Source organism: Macrotis lagotis, chromosome 1 (genome assembly GCF_037893015.1).
Source record: "Macrotis lagotis isolate mMagLag1 chromosome 1, bilby.v1.9.chrom.fasta, whole genome shotgun sequence".
NCBI lineage: Eukaryota > Metazoa > Chordata > Mammalia > Peramelemorphia > Peramelidae > Macrotis > Macrotis lagotis.
Window position 1 is genome coordinate 32874740 of NC_133658.1, and position 25547 is coordinate 32900286.

At 35.7% G+C, this 25547-nt stretch overlaps 1 protein-coding gene across 6 annotated transcripts in view; it reads left to right on the forward strand.

Moving 5' to 3' along the window:
• DNAH6 (dynein axonemal heavy chain 6) overlaps nt 1-25547 on the forward strand; it is a 227602-nt gene that overhangs the window by 68006 nt on the left and 134049 nt on the right. For 5 of the 6 annotated variants that reach the window (XM_074196146.1, XM_074196126.1, XM_074196136.1 and 2 more), the window contains 10 exons: nt 950-1093; nt 3734-3946; nt 4443-4535; nt 6036-6155; nt 8710-8890; nt 12029-12125; nt 15492-15711; nt 22903-23067; nt 23150-23263; nt 25392-25517. In XM_074196146.1, coding sequence (XP_074052247.1) covers nt 950-1093; nt 3734-3946; nt 4443-4535; nt 6036-6155; nt 8710-8890; nt 12029-12125; nt 15492-15711; nt 22903-23067; nt 23150-23263; nt 25392-25517 — 1473 coding nt within the window. The remainder of the gene's footprint in view (nt 1-949; nt 1094-3733; nt 3947-4442; nt 4536-6035; nt 6156-8709; nt 8891-12028; nt 12126-15491; nt 15712-22902; nt 23068-23149; nt 23264-25391; nt 25518-25547) is intronic. The other variant, XM_074196152.1, reaches the window with a different exon arrangement.

The following is a 25547-nucleotide window of genomic DNA, read 5'->3' on the forward strand; positions in this document are numbered from 1 at the left end:
GTCACATAATTGCCTAGCCACTTAACCCCATTGCCTTAAAAAAAGATTCAAAAAAATGGGGGGAGGTACTGCTATGTGGCACAGTGGTTACAGCATTGGTCCTGAAGCTAGGAAGACCTGAGTTCAAATCCAGCCTCAGACACTTAATAATTGCCTAACTGTGTGATCTTGGGAAAGTATCTCAAACCTCATTGCCTTAAATGAATTTTTAAAATTAAAAAAAATTATCAGCACATCCCTGAACACAACCCATGATCCTTATACAGTCTGATATTTGTCTTTTTTTTTTGTTCCCCTAAAAAGGAAGATGTTTGGTTTTCTCTGAAGTACAAGGCATCTGATGAGCCTGCTACTTGCATCTCATCTCATCTCTTGCCTTGGGATTTTTTTTTTGTTTGAATGAACTTTTCCATTTGAGAATTAAGTCAATAGATAGCATGGTCTTGAAGTCAGGAAGACCCAAGTTCAAAACATGTCTCAGACTGTTACTAGCTGTGTGAACATCAAGTTCCTCAACCTTGCTCAGCCTCAGTTTCCATATCAATAAAATGAGGGACTTGATGGTCAGCCAGTCAACAAACCTTGATTAAGTACCTAACTGTATGTCAGTCTCTGTGCTAAACAGATGCAAAAAAAGGCAAAAATCAGCCTTGAAAGACAACATAAGAGGTATTAGTTACAGAAAGAGTAGAAGGAAAGCAGTCCCCAAGGGAGAACCCTGGAAAAAAAATATTTGGGGCTGACTCTTGACTTAAGCCAGACTGCAAAGATCCAGGGACAGGAAATCAAGGGCCATGCTCAAATACTGTCAAGACCACTGGTGCACTGGCCTTATTGAGCGTGCAGAAATGAATCAGGTGTCGACCTACTCATTTTCCCTTTGCTCTCATTCTTTTCAAAGAGACGCGTCGCCATAAACCTCTAATTTATTGATTTCTTATTCTTACAGTGTAAATTTGAACAACTGGATCCAGAGAATCTAAATTCTCAAGTTTCGAAGTATGCCAAATTTGTGAATCAGTTGGAAAAAGGTTTGCCCCCTAACAACGTCCTTCCAAAGCTCAAGGTTAGGGTGGAAAAGATGAAGGATAAAGTAAGTGACCATGAAAGGGGAATTCGTTCCACAATCTGGACTATAAACCCACTAAGAGGTTTGTAGAAAAAAAGAACAGATGATCTTCCTCATGTCAATCAGCCGTCATTGACATAATGCTAGTTAAATAATCAGAGCCTCAATGTGGGTACAGGTTTGAACAAAGAAAATTCGGTTTTTGATGGGCACAGATAAAAAAGATAAGCAGAAATTTATGCACATGATTATAAGAACCCTTGAATAACTACCCTAAGCCTTGATTCCAATAAAGATGGAAAGGGGTTTAGATTTACCTTGAATTATGAAAACTCTGAAAGTAAATAAAATATTTAACATGTCCACTGCCATAAAAAAATTATCATGTGCAGATACTAATTCAATAGAGAATTACTATCAGAAATAACCTCCTTGATGGATGAACTTAAATAATGTTTTCTACAGTGCTGTAGTATAGCACTAATTATATATGTGAATCTATTACACAATTTTTCTTTATGGTTAGCTACAGAAGAAATTTTGTGGGGTTTTGATTTGTTGAGTAGAATAAAGTTACCAAATATAAGGTACATAATAATACATTTAAAACATTTTCCTTAAAAAAAGAAAACACTGGGCTTTTAATTTTTACTTTTAATTTATGGAATAAAACAAGTGTTTCCATAACACAACATAATAAAAAGATTACACATGAAACTGTAAATCTATTATGTGCAAATTGCTATTTTAACTAAATAATACTTATCATATAAATTTCTTTTTTCCTCCTCCTCACCTTACCCTAAAGATAGCTACCATTAGACTCAAATAGGTGTGTGTGTGTGAATGTTTATATTTATACATTTACATGTATATATGTATACGCATATATATCTACATATATATATATATATATATATATATAAATTATTCTATACATACTTCCATTTGCTAGTTCTTTCTCTGGATACAGATAGCATCTTTCTCCATATGTCCTTTATTTTTAGTTTATTTATAATAGTCAAGATGGCTTAGTTATTAGTTCTTAAAATAATATTACTGGGGTGGCTAGGTGGAGCAGTGGGTAGAGCATCAGCCCTGGAGTCAGGAGTACCTAAGTTCAAATCTGGCCTCAGACACTTAATAATTACCTAGCTATGTGGCCTTGGGCAAGCCACTTAACCCCATTTGCCTCGAAAAAACCTAAAAAAAAAAACTAAAAAAAATTAAAAACCCAATATCACTATTACTGTATACAATGTTCCCTCATTTCTACTCACTTTGCTTATCATTATTTCATGTAAGTTTTTCACCTGCATTTCAAAGAGCATCGAGATCATCATTTCTTACAGTACAGTAGTATTCCACCATAATCATGCTTCACAACTTGTTTGGCTATTTCCCAATTGATGGAGATTTCTGCAATTTCCAGTTCTTTGCCACCACAAAGAGAGCTGCTATAAACATCCCATTCACATCCAAAGTTCTAATTACTTTTTATGAATTTCTTTCCATCTTATTTTTAATCACTATTTTCTTTCTCAGCCTCTCTTTTTTTACCCTATCCCTGTCACCTTATCTTCTCCCCCCCATCCACCCTATTTCAAAACCACAGGCTTTCCTAAAACCAAACATCCATCTCATGAATTTTACTTGGCAGAGGGATTGGACTGAAATATGTAGATAATTTGGTATAATCTATCATTACTTTTCTCACCTGGAGATGAGAACAACAAAAATGATTTTTTAGCTAGTGAATTTTACCTAAAGACATCCAGAAGGTGAGGCAGCATGGTATACTGTAGAAAGCCACTGGACTACAGAGGAAAATATATAAAGATCTCTTGCTCCAATTCTGATGACTTTGAACAAGTCATTTAACTTTTTTAGTCTCAATTTCTTGAAAAATGAGGAGGTTAGACTTAATAATTTCTAAGGTTTCTTCATCATGAATCTGAAGGATAATAAAGATGATGAGTAGAAAATATGGGAAAGATTTAAAAAGAGTCAACTGTATCTTCGTGGAAATAAAGAGTGATACCATGACCGCCAGCGGAACTAGAGAGCTATTCCCCTTTCATATCCCATTAAAACTTTTAACAGATCGGGGTAGTTACTGCTATTCGTGATCCAGGTTGCAGATCACCCATAACTTCTCTTCCTGTTCATGCCTCTTTATTCCGATCACTTCCCCTAAAGGATCTGCCTGGTGTACAAGAACCTCCATAGCAACCCCAGAAACAAAGCATAGCACTTCTTGGGGATGGGGAATGGAATTATTCACTGCACTTTTCCATTCCGAATTAGTAATTGTGGTCAGTTCATTTCATTATTAAATATTTATTAACATTAATAATATTAATTTAATGATATAAGTATCAATTTAATTATATGAATTATGTACATTCTGTGAAATTATTCTAAATGATATCACTATTTAGAAAATTAGCATTAAAATAATCAAAAAAGATTTAAATTTCTTTTCATTATTGAATTCTTTCACCCAAATGAAATTTGAAGTCGAAGCATATCTTCCTTGTTCTTCATCCAGTGCTCTGCTATATTCTATTATAGATTAACATCAATCCATTTGATTCCATTCACAAGTCTAATGTTCTTGACAGATTAAAATGGGAATAAATGTCCTTTGCTTTTATTTTCTAGCTTCCAGTGATCACAGACTTGAGGAATCCCTTTTTGAAGCCAAGACACTGGACAACTATTGAGCAAATAGTTGATGTTAACCTTATGGATCCTGACAGTCCATTAACGCTAGGATATCTCATTTCTATGCATGTTTTTGAATTTGGATCAGAAATTCAGGATGTTTCTGGTCAGGCTTCTGGAGAAGCATCTTTAGAGACAATACTCAAAAAGGTAAAAACAATCAAACAAAAAAAAAAAAACACGCCACAACTTTAGCATATGCCGACAATTAAACAATGAGCATTAAGTAGGCTGTTTTTGGTTTGCTGTGGTTCATCTAGAGTCAGTCTTATTTAATATCTTCTTTGATTCAACCCATTGTTCTAGCCTACTGAGATATTTCTGAATGTGGTCTGTGTCATCCAGAATGTTAGCCATCTCCTCAAACTAAAAGATGAATCCTTGAATTATTGCTACTATTGAAATTTGTCATTCAATTCCATTTTCATTCTAAATCCAACTAAATTTGTCCATCTAAGTAATTGAAGATTAAAGAAATTTTTAAAAAGTTGTCTGTCAAAGATTTAAAAAAACAAGTAGCAAAAGGGAAAATTGTATTGTCTCATTTAACATGAAGGATACTTTTCAGCGATATGATGCTTGCTTATGGCATATCTATTTACTTGGAAAATGACTCAATTGTACCAAAATGTTATTATTTCACAAGGTGGAAGATAATTGGAAAACAACAGAATTTATTGTTTTGCCTCATCGAGATACCAAAGATGTTTTTATCCTGGGTGGGACAGATGACATACAGGTAAGTAACTACAGATAATTGAAAACTTATAGGGCCCCAGTGATTAATCCAAGAGTCACCTATGCTAAAGGCAACCTTGACTAGGACTTCAGAGCAGAGCTGGGGAAATCTTGTCCAAACTATCAAAAGCTGTTGGTTTTTTCTACTTCAGTCAATCAATTAACATGTATATTTTGAGCACCTAGTGTTTATTCAGCCCCATGCAAGACTAAAGAGTATACAGAAGAAAAATAAAATATGTTGTCAGTGCTAGAGCTCTCAGTCTATTTGGGAAGATTTCATGAAGACAGTATAACTTGGGCTATTCTTGAAAATAGATTGGATTTAGATAGGGTCAGAAGGAAAGGCATTCCTAATGAAAACTGGAAAAATCAAATTGATTCTATTTTGTTATTGATTTCCTTCTGATTCACTGTAGGCATTTTTCTAACCACCTAAGTCATGTTCCATTTGTCTCAGAGTTAAGTTTGCAAATTCCACTTTTCTGTTTATTACTTATAATCTTTGAGCTGTTTAGAAATTGAGTTCCCCTTGCCAATCACTGGTCTATTCTTGCTTCAAGGAAACTTGTTAGTCCAAATCTCACAGCCATACATTGCTACTGGAAATACTATGGCTTTGACTATATGAGCCTTTGATAAAAGAATGTCTGCTTTTTAGTATACTGTCCAGATTTGTTAAAATTTACCTTTCAAGAAACAAGTCATAATTTTATGGCAGCAGTCAGGATCTACCAAAATCTTTAAATATGAAATCTGACAGTGCTCCCATTTCTTCTCTCCATTTCTGCCAGGAACCGATGGGACCAGTTACCATGATCTTAATTTTTGTTTTTACGTTGAGTTTTATACTTTCCTCTTTTACCCTCATTCAGAGGATTCTTAATTTTTCTTCACTTTATACCATCAGAGTGGTATAGTTTATATATCTGAGACAGTTGCTGTTTCTCCCAGCAACCTTGATTCCAGATTTTGATTCATCCAGGCTGGTGCTTCACATGATAGAATCTACATATAAAATAAATAAATAAGGTGATGATAGTCAATCATGTCATAATCCTTTTTCCCCTCTTAAATCAAGATTTTAAGTGACACAATTGAAATTCCATCTCCTCCACCAGCCTTATTATTGGCAATACTTCCTAAGACCCACATTCTCCAGGATTTTTGGCTCTAGATCAGTAATCATACCATCATGGTTATGGATGATGGTTTAAGATCTTTCTTATATTGTTCTTCTGTATATTCTTGCCACCTCTTCTTTCTGCTTCTATTAAGTCCCTACCATTTTTGTCTTTTATCATGCTCATTTTTTTGTATGACACATTCCCTTGATAACTCTAAATTGTTAGCAGAGATTTCTTGTCTAAATGAATGCAGAATTCCAGAGAATAGCAAGGTTTTCTTAAATGAGTAATACAAAGAAATAGAAAACAATAGAATGGGAAGAGACCAGAAATGGGCTACACTTACTGTATTCTCTTTCTCTTTTTTCTTAAAGGTTCTTCTTGACGATAGCATCATTAACGTGGCCACAATAGCCTCTTCCCGATATGTAGGCCCTCTCAAACCTCGAGTTGATGAATGGCAAAAGCATCTGGCATTATTTAATCAAACACTGGTGAGCAATAAATTTCAAAATAAATAATTTAAAGAAATTTAGAACAAGAAGGTACTTGAAAAATGATATAGCCCACTATCTTTGTGCTTTTATTTAGGCTGAGAGGCAATGGGAGACAGGAAGTGAAAAGAACACTTGCCTCTAGGATCAGAAGACATGGGTTCAATTCCATCTCTAATTCTTACTACCTGAGAGACCTTGACTTGGGCAAGTCACTTAATTTCCCAAGGCCTCAGTTTGATCTTTGGTAAAATGCTGGGACTGAATAAGATGGCCTTTGAGGTTCCCTTTAGCCCTATAGCTATTTTGCTGTCATTTTTATGTCTTTAGGCTCAGTGAATAGGGACTGAATCTCAGTTACAAAATCTGAGTTCAAATCTGACCTCTGCATTTTTCTCCCTGGGCAAGTACCTTGGGTAAGTTGTTTAATCTCTAATGGCCTTAGTTTCCTCATTTATAAAGTGAAGCAACCTGGGCAACCTCGGATTTGTTCAGCTCTATATGAAGCCAGTTTCATAGCTAGATTACAATTGTAAACCCCTTGAGGGCAGGAGTTGGCTTTTGCCTCTTTTTGTAGTTCCTATGCTGACACATAGTATTTAGTAAATTTTTTTGAATGAATATGGTTAGAAATATAAGGAAAAATGAGATGTCTTAAACTTTGCAATTGAATGTCAATACTACAGCTTCTACTTAGATGGAAAACTGATACTTAAAATAATTTCTCTTACAACTTGATTTCATTTTATAAAGACAGATTTATATGTTGTATTATCTTACTTCTCTTATCTTTTCAGAATGTTAGGAAAAAACTAAGTTAGGATGAAATCACAGTGAAAAACCTACCTAGCCAAGATAGAAATTGATTGTTTCTTCTCTTTGTAGCCCCAGTTCAGGCTTGGTATACAGTAAGTGGTTAATAAGTGTTTGTTAACTGACTGAGTGGTGGTTATCTGAGCAGAGAGAATAGATTGCTTGATTATAATAAAGAATATGAACCAAAGATAAGGACAAGTAGGGTAGGAGGTTTTGAAACCTTTAATCAGTTTTTATTTTATATTACAGGAAGTTTGGGCTACTCCTAGAGGTTTCTGGACAGGGTGTTGGAGAGTTCCAAGGGATTCTGGGAGAGAGGCTGAAGATAGTTCACTGGTAGATATGAGGAAGTCATGATCTTACTTGTAGTTCAGGAAAAAGAAGAAAGGGAAGATCCAAGATATTATGTCAACAGTAAAATAAGTTTCATTACCTAGGAATATTTATAGGTTATTGCTAATGTTGTAACTTAAAAGCAAATAGGTGTTGGAGGGAAGGGAAAAGTGACTGTGCAGTCAGAAAGACCTAAATTTGAATCTTGCCTCCTCTACCTAGCTGTATGACCTTGAACAAATCATTTAGCATGTTTGAGCTTCAGTTTTCTCTTTAGAAAAGTGACCTTGGATGAGACAATTAACCCTGATTGCCTCACATGCTGGAAATTCATGATTCATATCTGGATGGATTTCTATAGAGGAGAAAGTGAGACTGATGATTTAGCACATCATCCTACACTCAAACTCGATTCATATGCTTCTCAAGGTATCACAATCTTCTTCGAGAATGAAGGACAAACATTACCATCCCCCTCCTCCTCCTCTTCATCATCATCATTACTACCACCTACTTCACAGGATTATGTGGAACAAATGAGTTACACAGTCATCATGCATTGAGCAGACACTGCTAGACTTGGGGATATGAAGAAAGACAAAAGGCAATCCTTGTTGTCAAGGAGCCCAAAATCTAAAGGAGGAAGACAACACAAAAAAGAAAGTTGAAAAGGGGGATGAAGAAGTATTCAACTCCTGAGGCATGATAGAGAAGTCCTTTTGGGTGGCAAATGAGGTAATAGAGTATTACAAAGTCCTAGTGCAAATCGTGTATGAAATGCCTTGCAAACAGTAAAGAACTATCTTAGTTGGCTATTAAGGTAGTGGTAGAAGAATTTGAGTATTCAAAGAGAAGTCAAAATGAAATATAGTAATTGATAACTGAGGTCAAAATATTCCTCTTTTGCAATATGAACTTGAAGATATGAAGAACACTGTCATCCTTTAAGATGGCCCTCTCCCCCTACCTAGGGAGAGTTATTCTTGTAACTCTTTTCACCCAACTTGTTGCTCAATTGTGTCCAACTTTTTGTAATCCCATTTGGCATTTTCTTGGCAAAGATAGTTTACCATTTCTTTCTCCAGCTCTTTTTACAGATGAGAAAACTGAGGCAATTGTGATTTGTCCAGGATCATACAGTGTCTGAGGCTAGATTTGAACTCAGATTTTCCTGACTCCAGATCTGGTGCTTTATCCACTATACCAACTAACTGCCCTAGCCACCACTACCATGATGTAATGAAGAAGTCCTTCATCAGCAGAAACTTCCAGCTCTTGCATTTTCTTAATCTTTCTGTGCAGCTATCCAGGGTCCTGAAATGGGGACATGAACTGGGCTACCTGCCTTTGTTATTGGCCCCAGTGGTACCCTAGTTACTCACAGATTAATTATTGATTTTTCTAGGAGGAATGGATGACCTGTCAGAGAAATTGGCTTTATTTAGAAAGTATTTTCAGTGCCCCAGACATACAGAGACAGCTGCCAGCAGAGGCCAAAATGTTTTTACAGGTGGATAAATCATGGAAAGAAATCATGAGAAAAGTTAACCGTCTGCCCAATGCTCTCCGGGCAGCTACTCAGCCAGGTATGTCAACAAAATGATTCACAAAGAAGCATCACTATCTATCTACATTGATCACCACCTATACTGACCATTAAAGGTTTGAGGATTAATTAATTAATTAGTCATTAATCTTGAGGATGTAATATTAAAAATCAGATAAAAAGGAGGCAACATTTTCAAAAACTTGATTTTTTTCTCCTTTCTCAGCTTAGTTTGAAGTTTCCATAATGAAACTTCTCCACTGCATGATGTTCTTGCATTTTTGGTCCTCTACCACAAAAGAATAGGGTTACTTCAGTTTTCTGTTTCAACCTACAGTGAATATTTTTTGTTTGCAGCTAAAAATTGTGTTTTTGGCTCAAACTCCCACAGACATGCCACTATGAATTTGATACATTACTTTTCAAAACTATGACTTTTTGTTAAAACAGACACAGGTACAAATCACTAAGTAAACCCTCTATCCAATGCTTCAAGTATATCAGAGTATTCACAGATACAAAATTAAATATAGTCATCCTCTTTTGAAGACTTGAAGAATGTTGTCATACTTTAAGGTTCCCCCAGCTAGGGCTGGTCATTCTTGTCACTATTTTACCCAACTTGATGTTACTTAGTTTGTACAACTTTTTGTAAACCGGTTTAGGATTTTCTTGGCAAAGATACTGAAGTATTCTGACATTTTCTTCTCCAGCTCTTTTTATAAATGAGAAAACTGAGGCTTAATAAATGTTTTATTGCTTGATCATCTATTTCAGGAGTTCTTATCCTTGTATTCCTGAATTGTAAAAAAAAAATATTTTGATAGCTGTCTTTCCCTTTATATTATGTTATGCAACCTGAGAAGGTTGCAGGGCTCCACCAGATTGTGACCAAAAGGATACATGACAAAGAAAAAAAGCTAAGAGAATCTCTTCTCCTGATAAACAGTAAATTACTAGAATATAAGTGTTCATATCATACACTGAAGGAATGCTCTTATTTGAAAGATATTCAGAGGATATTAATGAAGGAGGCAGAATCTAAGGTATGTAGAACCCCTAAGGGAAGGAGGGAGGTATTGAAAGAGAAATGACATCAGAAGGAATTAAAATGAGAAGAAGCTAATCATTTTCCACGTTTTTTAATTTCTTGAACTCACGTAGCCCAGATCCAATTGTTTAATATTTCAAATTGGATATTCCATCAGCATCTCAACCTCAACACATTTCAAACAGATCTCATCATTTCCAATAACACCCTTCTTCAGAATGTCCCTTTTTTTCTGTCAAGGGCTCCATCATCCTTCCAGTGACCTTCAGCATCATTCTCAATTTCCCATTGCCCCTTACCTCACATGTCTACCTTCACAACTTCCCCAAAATACAATACTTTCTCATCCCTTCTCACTTGGATAAGGTTCTAGTTCAGTCTTCTTTCTGGGAGGATTACAATAGTTTCCAGATTATTCTCTTCCCATTCCAATCCATTCTCCTCTGAGCTGCCAAAGTGATTTTCCTAAAGCACCATTCTGATTGATTGTTTTCATTGCTCAGTAAACTCTAGTGGTTCCTTATTATCTTGAGGTTCAGATAGATTTCTTGTTTGGAATTTAATGTTCTTCTTCTATTGTAATGATTATATATCATTCCCCTTTACACACACTTTGATTTAATAACCCCAGACTTCCATCTTCCATTTCTATGTCTTTGCACTAATTTGCCTTCATATATGGAAAGCACTTCCTCCTTCCTTCTGCCTCTTAGAATCCCCAGGCTCCTTCAAAGTTCTACTTAATTCATCTCCTACATAAAGCCTTTTCAGACTCCTCCTCTTGTTAGTGCCTCCCCCACTGAATAATGTGTATATATATATATATATATATATATATATATATATATATATACATATATATGTGTGTGTATATATATATATATATATAATAAAAATACCATTTGCATGCATATTGCTTCTCCCCAATGAAATATCAGATCCTTGAGGATTGGAACGTATCACTATCCAGTGTCTGGAACAGTTGTTGACTGATGAAGTATTGTGACCATTTTCCAGAGACCAATTATTCTTACTAGACCTGAATGATTAAAAGAACAAGCTATTATGTCTCCAATTACAAATAATTGGAAAGGAGCCAATTGAAAATTGAAATTTTGGCAAGTATATCTAAGTAATAATATAACTAAAAACTTAGTCATCTAAATGTGCCAATACCTTGGAGCTATTGACCCAACCCTCAGTATCACAGGCATCTCTCTGAGGATAATCTGAAGGGCTGGGGGAGAAATCTTTTCTGGTATTATGTAGCTCCTGAGATTTCACTGGTTTCCCACCATTATTGCTATGACACCAATTAGTCACACTTGAGTAGTTTTTAGAAAGAGATATTTCCAAAGGTAGAATATTGAAATAGTTGGGACAAAACATCCTCCAAATGCCTAGGACACATTCCCCTAAGAGTGCAAAAAGAGTCCAGGGCAGAGTGGATGCTAGATTAGAAAACACATGGCCATGGTATAACTCACAGCTCCTGACTTTCAGAGATCTATTCTCTCCTTTGTAGGATACTGAAGAAGGTACCCCCCACCAAGACAAGGTGTTGCTTTTCTGCTGGTTCTTTTTAGACTGGATCCTGCATCCAATTTGTCCTTAGCTTCCAATGTAGATCCATCTAAACCAGGGATGGTGCTGCAAAGATGGGGAGGCCTCTGGTCCTCCAAAGTTCACCAGGTGTTCGTCTGGATACCTAGACCAAGGCCTAGGACTCTGCTTCTCTCCCCATGCCCTACCCACATTCCTCCACATGCCTTATCACAGTTTTAGTTCTTTACATCTCTGAATTTTCCTTAAGTTTGAATCTGTTTTTTTAAAGGCCCACACTGTATAACCAAGCTTCCTTAGGCTCTCTGAACACTGCATCATTGGAGGGAACTCCACATCAACACACCAAAGATCCATCTGAACATAGTGAGAAATGAATTCTATTAAATATGTATGATTAAATATTAAAATCCAGAAATCGTTATTTCTTTGACAGCCCACAAAATGGCAATTGGGTTATATTTTATTAAATACATTAAATGTTTATAATATCAATAATATTGTTTCTTATTTGTTTTTTCAATTGTTACTGCAATTTTCTGCATAATTTTTTTCAATATATAGGACTTCTAGAAACTTTTCAAAATAATAATGCACTGCTTGACCAAATTCAAAAGTGTCTTGAAGCTTATTTGGAATCAAAGAGAGTTATCTTTCCAAGGTAAACTCAAAATCTTAATAGATAATCTTTGGCAGTTACTAATGATTAATCTCTGGAAATTACTAATGTTTTTTCTCCTAACTTGAGACAGTATGGATCAACAAACAAAAAAATTTAATTTCAGAGTAGCTGAAAGACAAAAAGGTTTGTGATAAAGACAATCCAGCAGATGGTGTCCTGAAATATAGGGTAACTTGTATCTTCATCAGAGTTGTTCTCAGGACAGAATCATAGAATCACAGAAGTTGATCTATGGAAAGGACCTCCCTGGCTATCATGTCCAACTCATCCACAAAAGGAATCTCTAGTCTAAAATTCCCAACCAGTGGTCATCTTAAACCTTCCAAAGAGGGGAATACTATCACCTTTACCATTAGACTTGGGAACAGTTCCAATTGTGAAGGTTGTTTTTGGCATTGACCTTACATTTGCATCCTAGCAACTTCCCTTCACTACTCCTGATTCTGCCCTCTAGGGCCAAATAGAAGAAGGGTAACTTCTTCTCTACATGCAAACCCTCCAGATTCTTTTTTAAGGTTTTTGTAAGGCAAATGGGGTTAAGTGGCTTGCCCAAGGCCACATGGCTAGGTAATTATTAAGTGTCTGAGACCAGATTTGAACCCAGGCACTCTTGACTCCAGGGGTCAGTGCTTTATCTACTACACCACCTAGCCACCCCAAACCCTTCAGATTCTTAAAGACAGCTACAATGTACCTACCATCACCATCCCATCTGCAATCTTATCTTCTACAGGCTAAGCATACCCAGTTATTTCAATAATTCCTCATTTTTTTCATGGAAGGAAAGCCCATTACCTACTTGGTTGCCCTCCTCTGGACACTTTCCAGCTTATCAATGTCCTTTTGAAAACTGAATTTAATTTTTTAAATTTTAAATCAAATTTAATTTTTATTAATATTATTATTTTATTTATTTTTATTAAATTATTTATTATTTGGTTTAATTTAATTATTAATGTAATTTTAACTTAATTTAAAAACCAAATTTTTTAAAATTTTTAAATTTTAAATGCAGTTTTAGATCACATTAACTTTTTTAGCAACCTCATCACACTGCTGATTCATATTGTGATTGTGGGCCGCCAAAGCCTTCAGACCTTTTTTCTTAGTAACACCAGAGAAATATAGTAGAGAAAAAATTTTAGACATGAATATCCTGGCATGGTTAGGGAAGATTCTGAAACATGAGATTTCAATGAACATGTGTGTGCGTGTTTGTATGTGACACAATTCTATAGTGTTTGTCCTCAGATTATAATGTGTGATCTAATGTCACTGTGTTAATTTTGTAGTGTTTAATTAGGAGTCTCTATAGACATCCTCATTCCTACACTATGAAGTTAGAGTAAAAGATTCTGAAATATGATCCAAAATTATTTTTGTAATTTCTATTATGTAACTGAATGAACTAATATTCCCTTTTGCATCTTCAATGAGAGGCTGATAGGGGCCTCAGATTATGGTAATCACATGTCCAATATGGGAAGGGAGAGGTAAAGAGGATCAGATTCCAAAGTCAAGTGAACATAAAGAAAGTCTAGAGCATAAGCCTTGGTTTCTCCAGAGCACCAAAATCAAAGGGAAATTTAGACACATAAATGGTGATGCCAAGCCAGAGAGGTTAGTATGGACTTAACAGGGGTTTTGAAGAAAAGTATACAAATTATAAAACATTTCTTATAAATTGCCTAATTTATTATTTTTCATCTTGTGTTTTTCATCAATGTGTATTGTTTCTTTAATTCTCATGGTAAACATTCTCATACTAAAATATTCCCATTCTATTGTTGTATTTTCCTTAACACTTGTTTGCATGAAAGATTCCTGGGGTTCATTCATTTACTAGTATTGTATTGCCATTAAACCAATCCCCTTATATTGCTGTATAACTTAATAAGTTTATTAGGTTGCTTGCCTTCTTAATGAGGAGAAAGGGGAATAAGGTGGAGGGGGAGAGAGAGAGAGAGAGAGAGAGAGAGAGAGAGAGAGAGAGAGAGAGAGAGAGAGACTCAAAATTTCTTCTAAAAGTATTAAAATTAGGGGCAGATAAGGTGGCATGGTAGATAGAGCACCAGCCTGGAGTCAGGAGGACCTGAGTGCAGATTCAGCCTCAGATGCTTACTACTTACTTACCTGTAAGACCCTGGGCAAGTCACTTAGCCCATTGCCTTGCACAATTAAAAAAAGTGTTAAAATAATTTTACATGTAATTAGGGGAAAATAAATATTAAATATTTCTAAAAGAAAAGAAATAAGTTTGTTAGGAATAAAATTTATAGTCCATATATTTTTACATCACAGAGTCAGTGTCAGAACAGTAAACAAAATTCAGACATTAAGTACAATACAATAGAATAAGGCAATTTAAAATCAAAATGGCTTTTATGGATTAAATGAAATTCTAAATAAAAAGGTTGATATTTATAAAAGTAGCTATTCTATCTAAGTGATGCTAAAACTATTTTTAGAATAATTTGGTCAGTAAAAGGGCAACAAGTTATTTGAGTTTAAAAATTAGGTGTTTTAATGTTTTCATCTATAACTTAATTTACTCAATCAAGTATGTAATATATACAGATGATGAAATTATATGCATTTTCCTAAAATATTAAATGGGAATATATCCTCAAAATACTGGGAGGAAGAAAGGAGAGAAGAGTATATACATTTCTGGTCTTTGGAATGATTTTTCATTTTCTGAACATTAATTGGAAATACATAAGAGTATCTCATTTAAAAAAATTGCAATTTTCCTATGGTGAAACTTCAGATTAATATTTATATCCTTCCAGGTGGAATGCTGAAGTGAAAAATATTAAAATGATTGAAGTATATGCATCACTTTTTATTTCTAATTTTCCATAAGACAATTAATGTAGAAGCCTAGATTGAAACTCTTGAGGATGATGGTGATAATCACTTTCAAAAGATGCACCAAGACTTCAAGCTAGGAAAAATAAGAAAGATATAAAAATCAGTATAATAGCCAATATTCAAAAATTGCATTTTATCTGTATACAGCACAAACCAAAATCTGCAAAACTCTTTATATTAATAAGTAAACTGAAAAATATTTTTCATTGCTTAAAAAAACTGTAAGTTTTAAGGTTCAGATTAATGGAAGACAGAAATAAAACAAAAAGAAAATTATGATTATCAAAGGAATAGACTGAGAGAATAGATTTTTGCATCAGAGTGTTTGGGCCCAGGATCACACTGTTCCTTGTCTAAAGGAACTTTAAATGGGGAGGTGGTGTTTCAGGGGTCCCAGGTATGTGACTGGGGAATGAATCTACTGATTTCCTATTGAATTGCATTAAAGAAAGGTGCATTTCTTTGCCATAGGTTTTACTTCTTATCCAATGATGAGCTTTTGGAAATTTTGGCCCAGACCCGCAATCCACAAGCTGTGCAGCCTCATTTAAGAAAGTGTTTTGATGCCATCTCTAGGCTAGAATTTGCTGTTTTGATCTCCAATGAACCCAAAGTGCCAGGAATTGAAACAGAACCAGAAAAGATTTTAACAAATGATATTTTAGCCATGCTGTCACCAGAGGGAGAACGGGTAAGGATTATTCCTTCTCTTCCTTTTGAACATTTGAACACATCATAGAATTCTAGGAAGGGATATATAGTTCAGCTTCCTTATCTTTGATTTAATTAATTAGAAGTCTTCCTCCTCTACTGAGTTGTAGAACCCCAAGAGAGAAAGAACATAGGCATATATAACAATTTATGTGATATATCACATATATGATATATAGCTATATTATATATGTGTGTGTGTGTGTGTGTGTGTGTGTGTGTGTGTAAACTCAGAGATAAACATATACATTAGCAATTTGAGCCATCCTGTATCAACCTACTTTTCTGAGAAAGATAAAAAGAAGCATAAATATCAATAGATTTGGTATATACATATATATGCATATATATACAAACATATTACTCATATTATAATCACATCATATATGAATTTTTATTTCTCACATTTATATATAGCACAAATGATTCATTTATATGTAAATTTGTATTTATATTATATATATTATAAAAGAGAAGTCTAAATCTAGTCTCATCACTCATTAGGGCACCAGATCATAGAGAATACTTATGTAAATTTATACAAAATATGATTTATACATTAATCTACATATAACAATTATACCATTACTTGATTAGCTATAATTCAGGTGTTCTCTGGGAGATCATGCTCCCAGAAGGAGATAGAAACCTGCACTGTCTATTCCTAGTCCCAATATAGGAAGAAGGTTGTAGGATGAATTCTTTTTAAAAATCCATTAAAATATTTTTAGTGATTACAGAAACTTTTAGGAGGCATGCAGTGGCTGTGTACCTCTTGAAACATAAAGATGAGGTTCTGGCTATTTCCACCCCTCTTAAAAGATTGTATCTCCTTGGCCCAATATTGCATATGACTTTTATTTCATTGTGATCTGAGAAAGATGTATTCACTATTTCTGCCTTTCTGCAGTTGATCATTAGGTTTTTATGTCCTTGTACATGGTCAATTTTCCTATAAGTGTCATATATTGCAGAGAAAAAGGTATATTCCTTTTTATCCCCATTCAATTTCCTCCATAAGTCTACCATATCTAGGTTTTTCTAACAATTTATTTACTTCTTTAACTTCTTTCTTGTTTAATAAAATAAACATAATCATAAATGATTTGATTTATCTAGAACTGAGAGCAGGAGGTTGAGGTCTCCCACTAGTCAAGTTTTGTTGTCTATGTCTTCATGTAGTTCTTTCAGCTTCTCCTCTAAGAGTTTGGATGCAATCCCATTGGGTGCATATACATTCAGTACTGAAATAACTTTATTGTCTATGGTACCTTTTAGGAGTAGTTTCCTTCCTTATCTCTTTTAATGCGATCTATTTTTGCAGCTGCTTTATCTGAGATAAGGATTGCTACCCCTGCTTTTTACACTTCAGTTGAAGCAAAATATATTTTGCTCTAACCTTTTACCTTTACTCTATATGTATCACTCTGCTTCAAATGAGTTTCTTGTAAGCAGCATATTGTAGGATTCTGGTCTTTAATCCACTCTGCTATTCACTTACATTTTAAGGGAAAATTCATCCCATTCACATTCAAAGTTATGATTACTAATTCTTTATTGCCCTCCATGCTATCTTTCCTCTATTTGTATTTGCCCCTTCCCCCCCTTATCCATATTCCCCAGTATTGTTTTTCTGAACACCACCACCTTCAGTGTGTTTTCCCTCCTATATCCCCCTCCCCTTTCTTTTCCATTTCCCTTTTCCCCCTTTCCCTTCCCTTACTTTTGTTAGTTGCCATTTTTTCCTCCCCCTCCCTTTCTCCATCCCCCCTTCCCTTTTCCACTTTTAGTAAAGGTTAGATGTTTTGTAAGTTAACTGAGTATGTGTGTAAGTTGACTTTACACCAAGTCTCATGAGAAGAAGATTCAGGTGTTTCTTATCTCCTCCCTTCTTCCCCTCTATTAGCATATGTATTTTGTACCTCTTAGTGTAACGAGATTTACCCTATTCAATCCCCTCCCTCCTCCCGTCTCCTTCCTGTCCCACTTTTTAAGGAGGTAGAGTTTTTAAAATCATTCTATCAGGGAGGCTAGGTGGCGCAGTGGACAGAGCACCAGCCCTAGAGTGAGGCGTACCTGAGTTCAAATCCAGCCTCAGACACACCTAGCTGTGTGGCCTTGGGCAAGCCACTTAACCCTATTTGCCTTGCAAAAACCTAAAAAAACAAACAATAAAATCATTCTCTCTCTCCGAGTCATAGAAAATTCTGAGTATCCCTCACTTCTAGCTAAGTGCATTCTATCTAATAGAGTTAAAATTCTTGAGAGTTATTAAAGTCTTTCTCCCAAGTGGGGTTAATAGCCAGTTTTATACCATTGGATAGCAGTCTTATGGATAGGTCATGAATGTCCACCATTTCTGGCTAGGTATATTCTCTCTGTTAGAGTTACAGTTCTCAAGATTTATGAGAATCTTTTTCCCCATGCTGGGATATAGCCAGTTTCAACTTATTGGATAGCAGTTTTTTTCCTTTACCCCCGCCCTTTTTCCTTTTTTTACCTTTTCATGTGTCTCTTGAACCTCTGGTTTGATGTCCAAATTTTCTATTTAGCTCTGGTCTTTTCATCAGGAAGTTTTGGAATTCTTCCATTTCATTAAATGTCCATCTTTTACCCTGAAAAAAAGAAGGCTCACCTTTGCAGGATAGTGAATTCTTGGCTGTATTCCTAGCTCCTTTGCTCTTTAGAATATCTCATTCCAGGCCCTTCAATCCCTTAATGTTGATGCATCTAGGTCCTGCATAATCTGTACTATGGCTCCTTGGTGTTTAAATTGTTTCCTTCTGGTTGCTTGTAGGATGTTCTCTTTTATCTGAGTTCTGGAATTTAGCCACAACATTCCTTGGTGGTTTCATTTTAGGATCTCTTTCTGGAGGGGATCAACGTATTCTTTCAATAACTACTTTGCCCTCTGGTACCATGATATTGGGGCAATTTCCATCACTAGATCCTGCAATATTAAGTTCAGGCTTTTTTTTCTCTTATATGTTTTCAGGAAGTCCAATAATTCTCAGGTTGCCCCTTTGATCTATTCTAAAGGTCAGTGGTTTTGCTGATGAGGTATTTTACATTTTCTTCTATTTTTTCTATTTTTTGATTTTGTTTAACAGGCTCTTTCTGTCTCATGGAATCATTAGTTTCTGCAGACTCCATTTTTTTTAGGGAGGAGTTTTCTTCATTTACCTTTTGCAACTTCTTTTCCACTTGCTCAATTCTACTTTTGAAAGAGCTTTCCATTTGATCAATTGAGGTTTTGAAAGAATGATTTTCTTTTTGCATTTGCCCAATTGAGAATCTGAGAGATTTATTCTCATTTTGTATTTGTCCAATTGAAGATCTGAGAGAATTATTTTCATTTGTATTTGTCCAGTTGTATTTTTCCAGTGATTTGTTTTCTTGTTGCAAGGTGCCAATCTTCTCTTGGGTTTCTTTCCCCAAATTTTCCAATTGATTTTTAAACTCCTTCCTTATTTCTTCAAGGAAATCTTTCTGTGCTGGAGACCAGATCATATTCTCCTCAGAGGTTCTAGGTCTCCCTGAATTAGGGTCTTTTCCTTCCAAGAATTTTTCTATGGATCCACCTTTCCACTGACCTTTCTTCATTTTTCTAAGACCTTGAGTTGGGGAGGGGCTGGTTCACAGAAGTCTGGTATTGGGATCCCTAGAGGCTTTATTCATTGAGTGCTATTTCTCCAGATGGCCAGTAGAAGGTGCTGGTTGCTTTCTCTGGAGTGTCTGTGACCTTGATTGAGGCCTACTCCCTTATCCCACAGATGTGGAAGACAAATCCTGAGGTAGATGTTCTTTCTCCTAGCTTTTCTTTCTGGTTTTGTGGGTCGGATTTCTGTTAAGAGGTTTGTTTCATATCATAGATGGGGAAAGATCAGGACTTGAGAACTGTGCCTGTCTTCTCTCCACCATCTTGGCGGGAAGTCCCCCATAACAGATTATAAAAGGCTTCACTACCTATTTAAGAATTTTCTAAATTAAAAATCAAACTCACCCTCCTTTTAGTCCTGCTCCTTTTTTACCTTTTTAGAATCTGGAGAGAATAACAGTAATTTACAATTCAAGAGATGTATTTCTCTCACACTCTTCACTTATTTAAAAAAAAACAGTCTTTCCAATGTTAATATACATCCTAAACAAATCACTGAAATCCTAATGTGATTGCATCTAAGGTTACCATATAAAAGCCCTGATCAAAAATGTTTTCAAAGATAAAAACTTTGATTTTAAACACATTGCCTTGATGTCAGTTATATTGGGGGGGGGGAAGAGGGGAAGAGGAGAGATGGAGACAGTTTTCCAGATTTAATTTAAGTATAATACAAGTAACTTTAAGATATTCTTTAATTAATCTTCCTTTGTGATATTGGGTTTACTCTTAAGAATTTGCCTTTTCAGATTTTAACCAAGCTATGGGCTGCTCAAATTAAAATGTTATCATCTTGGAAATGATAATTTGGTGTTTTGTACTCAGAGATTAAGATTCCTTCTCTGATGCCACCTTCCAAACTAAGTCCCTGTGGAGTTTCATGACTGCTTTTTCAATTCTCTCACTTAACAAGCTAATGATAGAAAACTTCACCCAGACAGACACAGAGACAAACCAAAGAGATCTCAGAAATCAAAAGTTGTGATTAAAACTATTTTCTTTTTCTTTTCTTTTTTTATAATTTATTTATTTCAGGGGTAGCTAGGTGGCACAGTGGATAGAACACCAGCCCTGGAGTCAGGAGTACCTGAGTTCAAATCTAACCTCAGACACTTAATAATTACCTAGCTGTGTGGCCTTAGGCAAGCTACTTAACTCCATTGCCTTGCAAAAAAATGATTTATTTCAAGGCAATGAGGTTAAGTGACTTGCCCAGGGTCACACAGCTAGTTAAGTATTATGTGTTAAGTGTCTGAGACCAGATTTGAACTTTAGGGCCTCCTACCTATAGGGCTACAGAGGACTTTAGAGGTCATTAAGTACAGGGATCCATGTTCATATTCATGTCTAAGTCCACGAACTTGTAAAACTGTTTTCTAGGGAGAACTTTCTACCCTACTTTTTTTTTTAAAACCTCTCTGCCTCCTCCTTCTGCTCAGAAACTTTTTTTTTATCAGCAACACACCTGATCTACCCTTAGCCTAATTTCTTTGACACACCTCTATCAGAATACCCTAAAAGGACTTCTTCCTCTTGGGCAGAATCTTTTTTTCTTTTTTTTTAATTGACAATTTATTTTATTTTATTTTCCCACTTACATGCTATGGTAGTTTTACAGTATTCATCCATTTGCAAATTTATAAGTTAAACATTTTTCTACCACCCTCCCTTCCCTCCTCCCTCCCCATAGCAGCAAAAACTCTGGTAAAAGTTGTACAGGTACATTTGTGTTTAACATCTTTACATATTAATCATTTTGTATAAGAGGAATTAGTACTAAGGGCAAAGAAAGAAAACCATGAGATAAGAAGGAAAAACATAAGAAGTTTTTTAAAAAGTGAATATGGTTTACATTCAGATTCAGTGGTACTTTTCCCCCTCTGGATGGCTTTGTCTCCCAGTGTTATTTTTTCCATCATTGAACTACTGAAAGAAGCCACATCCATCATAGCTGATCAACTCACAATGTTGTTATTAATGTGTACTGTGTCCCCTTAGTTCTTTTCCCTTTTCCCTTCTTTCCATGTTGTTCTAAAGTCCAATCACTCATGATTTCTCATAAAACAATAGTACTCTATAACATTGTCAGTCATTTCCCAGTTGATGGGCAACTCTCAGTTTAAAGTTCTTTGCCACTACAAAAAGATGTGCTATAAATATTTTTGAACATGTGTGACTTTTCCCATTTTTTATGATTTCTTCTGGATGTATGCCTAGTAGGGGTGTTACTGGGCCAAAGGCTATGATCAGTTTTATTGTTCTTTGGGCATAGTTCCATATGGCTCTCCAGAATGATTGGATTAGTTCACAACTCCACCAACAGTGCATTAATGTCCCAATCTTCCTACAACCTTTCCAACATTGATCATTTTCCCTTTTTGTCATCTTAGTCACATGTGTTCCTCAAAATATCATCATTTTTACAAGAGTTAGTATTCTCGTAGCTTGCCTTAGTTCCAATATCAAGTCCTCTTAAATAGAACCTCCCCAAACTCTCTTTAGCAGAACAATTCAGTTCCTGAATTTAGGGGAATTCTCCTGCAAGAGATTTTGGACCATGCTTGTTTAATTACAGTAAGTCTGAAATGGTTCAGGCTTCCAATTCCAAAGCGAATTCAAGCCCCCAGTCAGCAGAAATTTAAATAATCTCTGCCAGAACCCCCCAAAATTCAATTTAATTCAAATAGAATTTCTTTTCAATAGTTTCATTTGTGTTACCTCCTGACCCTGTAGTCTTGTGTTACAAGGACTCCATGCTAGTGAAAGTGAAAATTAGAAACTTCAGCATTAAAAACAGATAGATACAGAACATATAAACTTACCCAGATAAATTTACTTACTGGCAAAACGGAGAGTCAGATCATGACTAGAATCCTATCATGTGGGCCCAAATGAGGAAGCTCCTTATTAAGAATCCAGAGTTATCATCCTTTGTGGATAGCCATAATTATGACATAACATAACATAGCCATAACATTTTTAAAATATCTGAGACATAGTTTATGAATAATTTAATCATTTTTATTAATAAGACCAATACATACAGGATGTTCATTTGATTGACACTCTTAGGCCAAAGACTCCTCATGACTGTGGACTCATAGTTTATATGCCCTTGGAAGAGTGGGTATTAATCGGGGTGTCTAATCAACTCTGATTGACAAATGAAATGAGAAGTGATATGTGATTTAGGTCACTCAGATCTTGAAATATCAACTTCAGTTATCACCATTCAATAATGGGGAGAATCAGCATTTTTCCAGACCTGTCTGAGCAAACACAGAATACACCTTAGAATTTCTTTTACTTTCTGATTAGATCTTGGCCTGGATAAATCTTTAAGAGAGATTTCCCACATTGATTGGTTTCTGGATGAGGAAGTAGAAAAGGTGAAAAAAACCTTGGTCTTGATTCAATAATTAGTCATTAAATAGTAGGGAAATAATTCATTTCTCACAGAAGCCAGGCAGCTCTTATATGGTGGGTCTCCCAGTTGCCACAATTCTCTCCTAGGTTGGCCTGGGGAAAGGCCTGAAGGCTCGAGGAAATGTAGAAGATTGGTTGGGCAAGGTAGAAGAAGCCATGTTCACATCCCTGAGACGCCTAAGTAAAGCTGCCATTGCTGATTACCAGTGCAAGGTCCGGATCGAGTGGGTGGTAGCTGGCCATCCTTCCCAGGTAATTCCTTGTCACTTGTACTGCCTTTCTGCACAGTTGCTGTGGGCCTTTTGGCATTGGTCAAGTTGGTGTTTTGTTGCAGGTTGTGCTGACCATTTCTCAAATCATGTGGTGCCGAGACTTGACTGAGTGCTTGGAAGGAGAAGACACCGATCACTTGCAAGCAGTAGAAGAGTTTGAAAAAACAAACTTTGAGGTGAGTTTTGGGAGAGTAAGGAGGAACATAAAGAAGCTTAGAGGACTAGTGTCAGAATTGTTCGAGTTCATTAACTTTCAATCTTTAAAAAGTTTCAAATCTTCATGTAAACTTGCATTATTTCATGAATGGGTGTTTTATCAAACAGTCAGCGAGCACTTATGAAGGGCCTATTTGGAAGAGCCACAGTCAGGCACACTTGACTATACCTTGACTCCAGTGGTGTTATTTTAGTCCTCTTCTAGAACAAAGGTCAACCATCCACCCAAGTATTTAGAAAGGGCTTTGGAAGGTTAAAATCCTATTTAATGGTTAAAGCCCTTCCCAACCCAATCCCCTCCTACTTTGTCAGTCTTCTCCTACCTTACACCTCTCACTGTACACCCAATGACCCTGGCCTCAAGACTGTCCCTCCCACATTACATGGTGGGCATATTCTTGGACTACCTCCCATCCCTGGCATGCATCTTGGCCTCTTAGCTTCCCCAGCTTCCTTCTACTCTCAGCTATAATCCCACCTTTTCCTACCCTCCTCCTTTATTCTGTATATACCTGTTTATATACGTGTATGTATATTATATATAAGTTATTTGTTATTTGCTCTACCTCCACCACCATTAGACTGAAAACACCTGGAGGGCAGAGTTGTTTTTGCTACCTAAAAAGCACCTAGTAGAGGCTAATTGTTCACCTGAGACAGTACTAGGTTCTGAGGATATAAAAGAAAGAAATGAAATAATTCTTGATTTCAAGGAACTTGTGTTCTCTCAGGGGAGGCAGCATATCTTCATATTGATATGCAAAGTGAGCATAAGGTAATTGTTTACAGGGTTTGGGAGAAACTTATAGCAAAAAGAATAAGCTCACTCTCCAGATACACTGCTTTCATCTTGTATATTTGTATGTATGTGTGCATATATGCATGTATGTGTGTGTTTGTATGTCATCTCCTCACTCGACTGTAGGCTCCTTGAGGACAAGGACTGGGTGTTCTTGCCTTTCTTTATATCCCCAGAACTTGACTTATTATAACAGTATCTGACATAAAACTAGTGTTCAATAAATGATTATTGATGCTCATTCCTATATATAATGGGAAATAAGTTTTGAAGGATTTTTATTAAGATTAATTTATGCTAAAGATTTTGGTTTTGGTTTTGATTTTTTCCTAGAACAAATAAATAAATGAGAACAAAATCAGAAAACTAAGACAAAATTAAAGGCTTTTGGTGGGGGGGAAGGGGGACAAAAATGGTGGGTTATAGAAGTCATTTGCCTCTCTCTCTCCTAGACAAGAACCATATGGATAACATTCAAAACACTTTCCTATCCCCATGTTTCTTTTCATCCTGAGCAACTCAAGATCATAATTTACATCTCTAGATTTGTAAATCTACAGCCTCCAAAATTCTCTGAGATCAATCAGGCCAACAAAATAAATAAAACCTTCAAGGGTTTTGGAATTGTTCATTTCCATGAATTTGCTTTTGCTTTTCAAAGAATATGAAATCTAAGTGGTTGATGATTCTTAGAACAAGTGAGGGAAGAAACCATATTGAGATAAAGTGTGGTGAAAAACAATTCCTGCTCACCTAGTAAACCCATTTTGCTCCTGTTTTTTTTTTTTAATCCAAAGGGACCCTGGAGAAAATGAAGAGAGAATCTTAGTTTATTGGCTCTTATACAAATGTGTCTTCTGATCAGAGTATGAAGCGCTTTCAAAACACCTCTTGTTGTCAAAAATGCTATTTCTGGCTTTGATGATCAACAATTTATGCTCATCCTCATCATTCTCCTCCTCATCATCACCATCATATTAGCCTTAGTATAGATTCATGGGATATTCAATCATGGGATCACAGGGCCATAGGGTCTTTGAGTACACTAAATATAAGGGAATCTATTCTAACCTCTTACAGCAAAATTGATGGTGGTGATAGTGCACCTTCATTTTTCAAAGAAGTCCAAAGGCACCAAAGGCATCAGTCTCCTGAAGTGCACATAAATATATGAATCAGCTGTGCAAGGTCATCAGATTCACTTTCTCCTCAAGAGTCATCAAAGTTGGGCAGAAAGCTGTTTTCCACGGAGCCAGAAAGTAATGTTCAGATTTCTTTTTTCATTTTAGAGATTAAATGCTTTGGCAGGCTTGGTCCGAGGCAATCTTCCCAAATTACACAGAAACATCATCACGGCCTTAATTACTATTGATGTCCATGCAAGAGATATTGTCAGTGAACTCGTGGAAACAAAGGTAATTCCCTTATTTAAAAGTAATAACCCC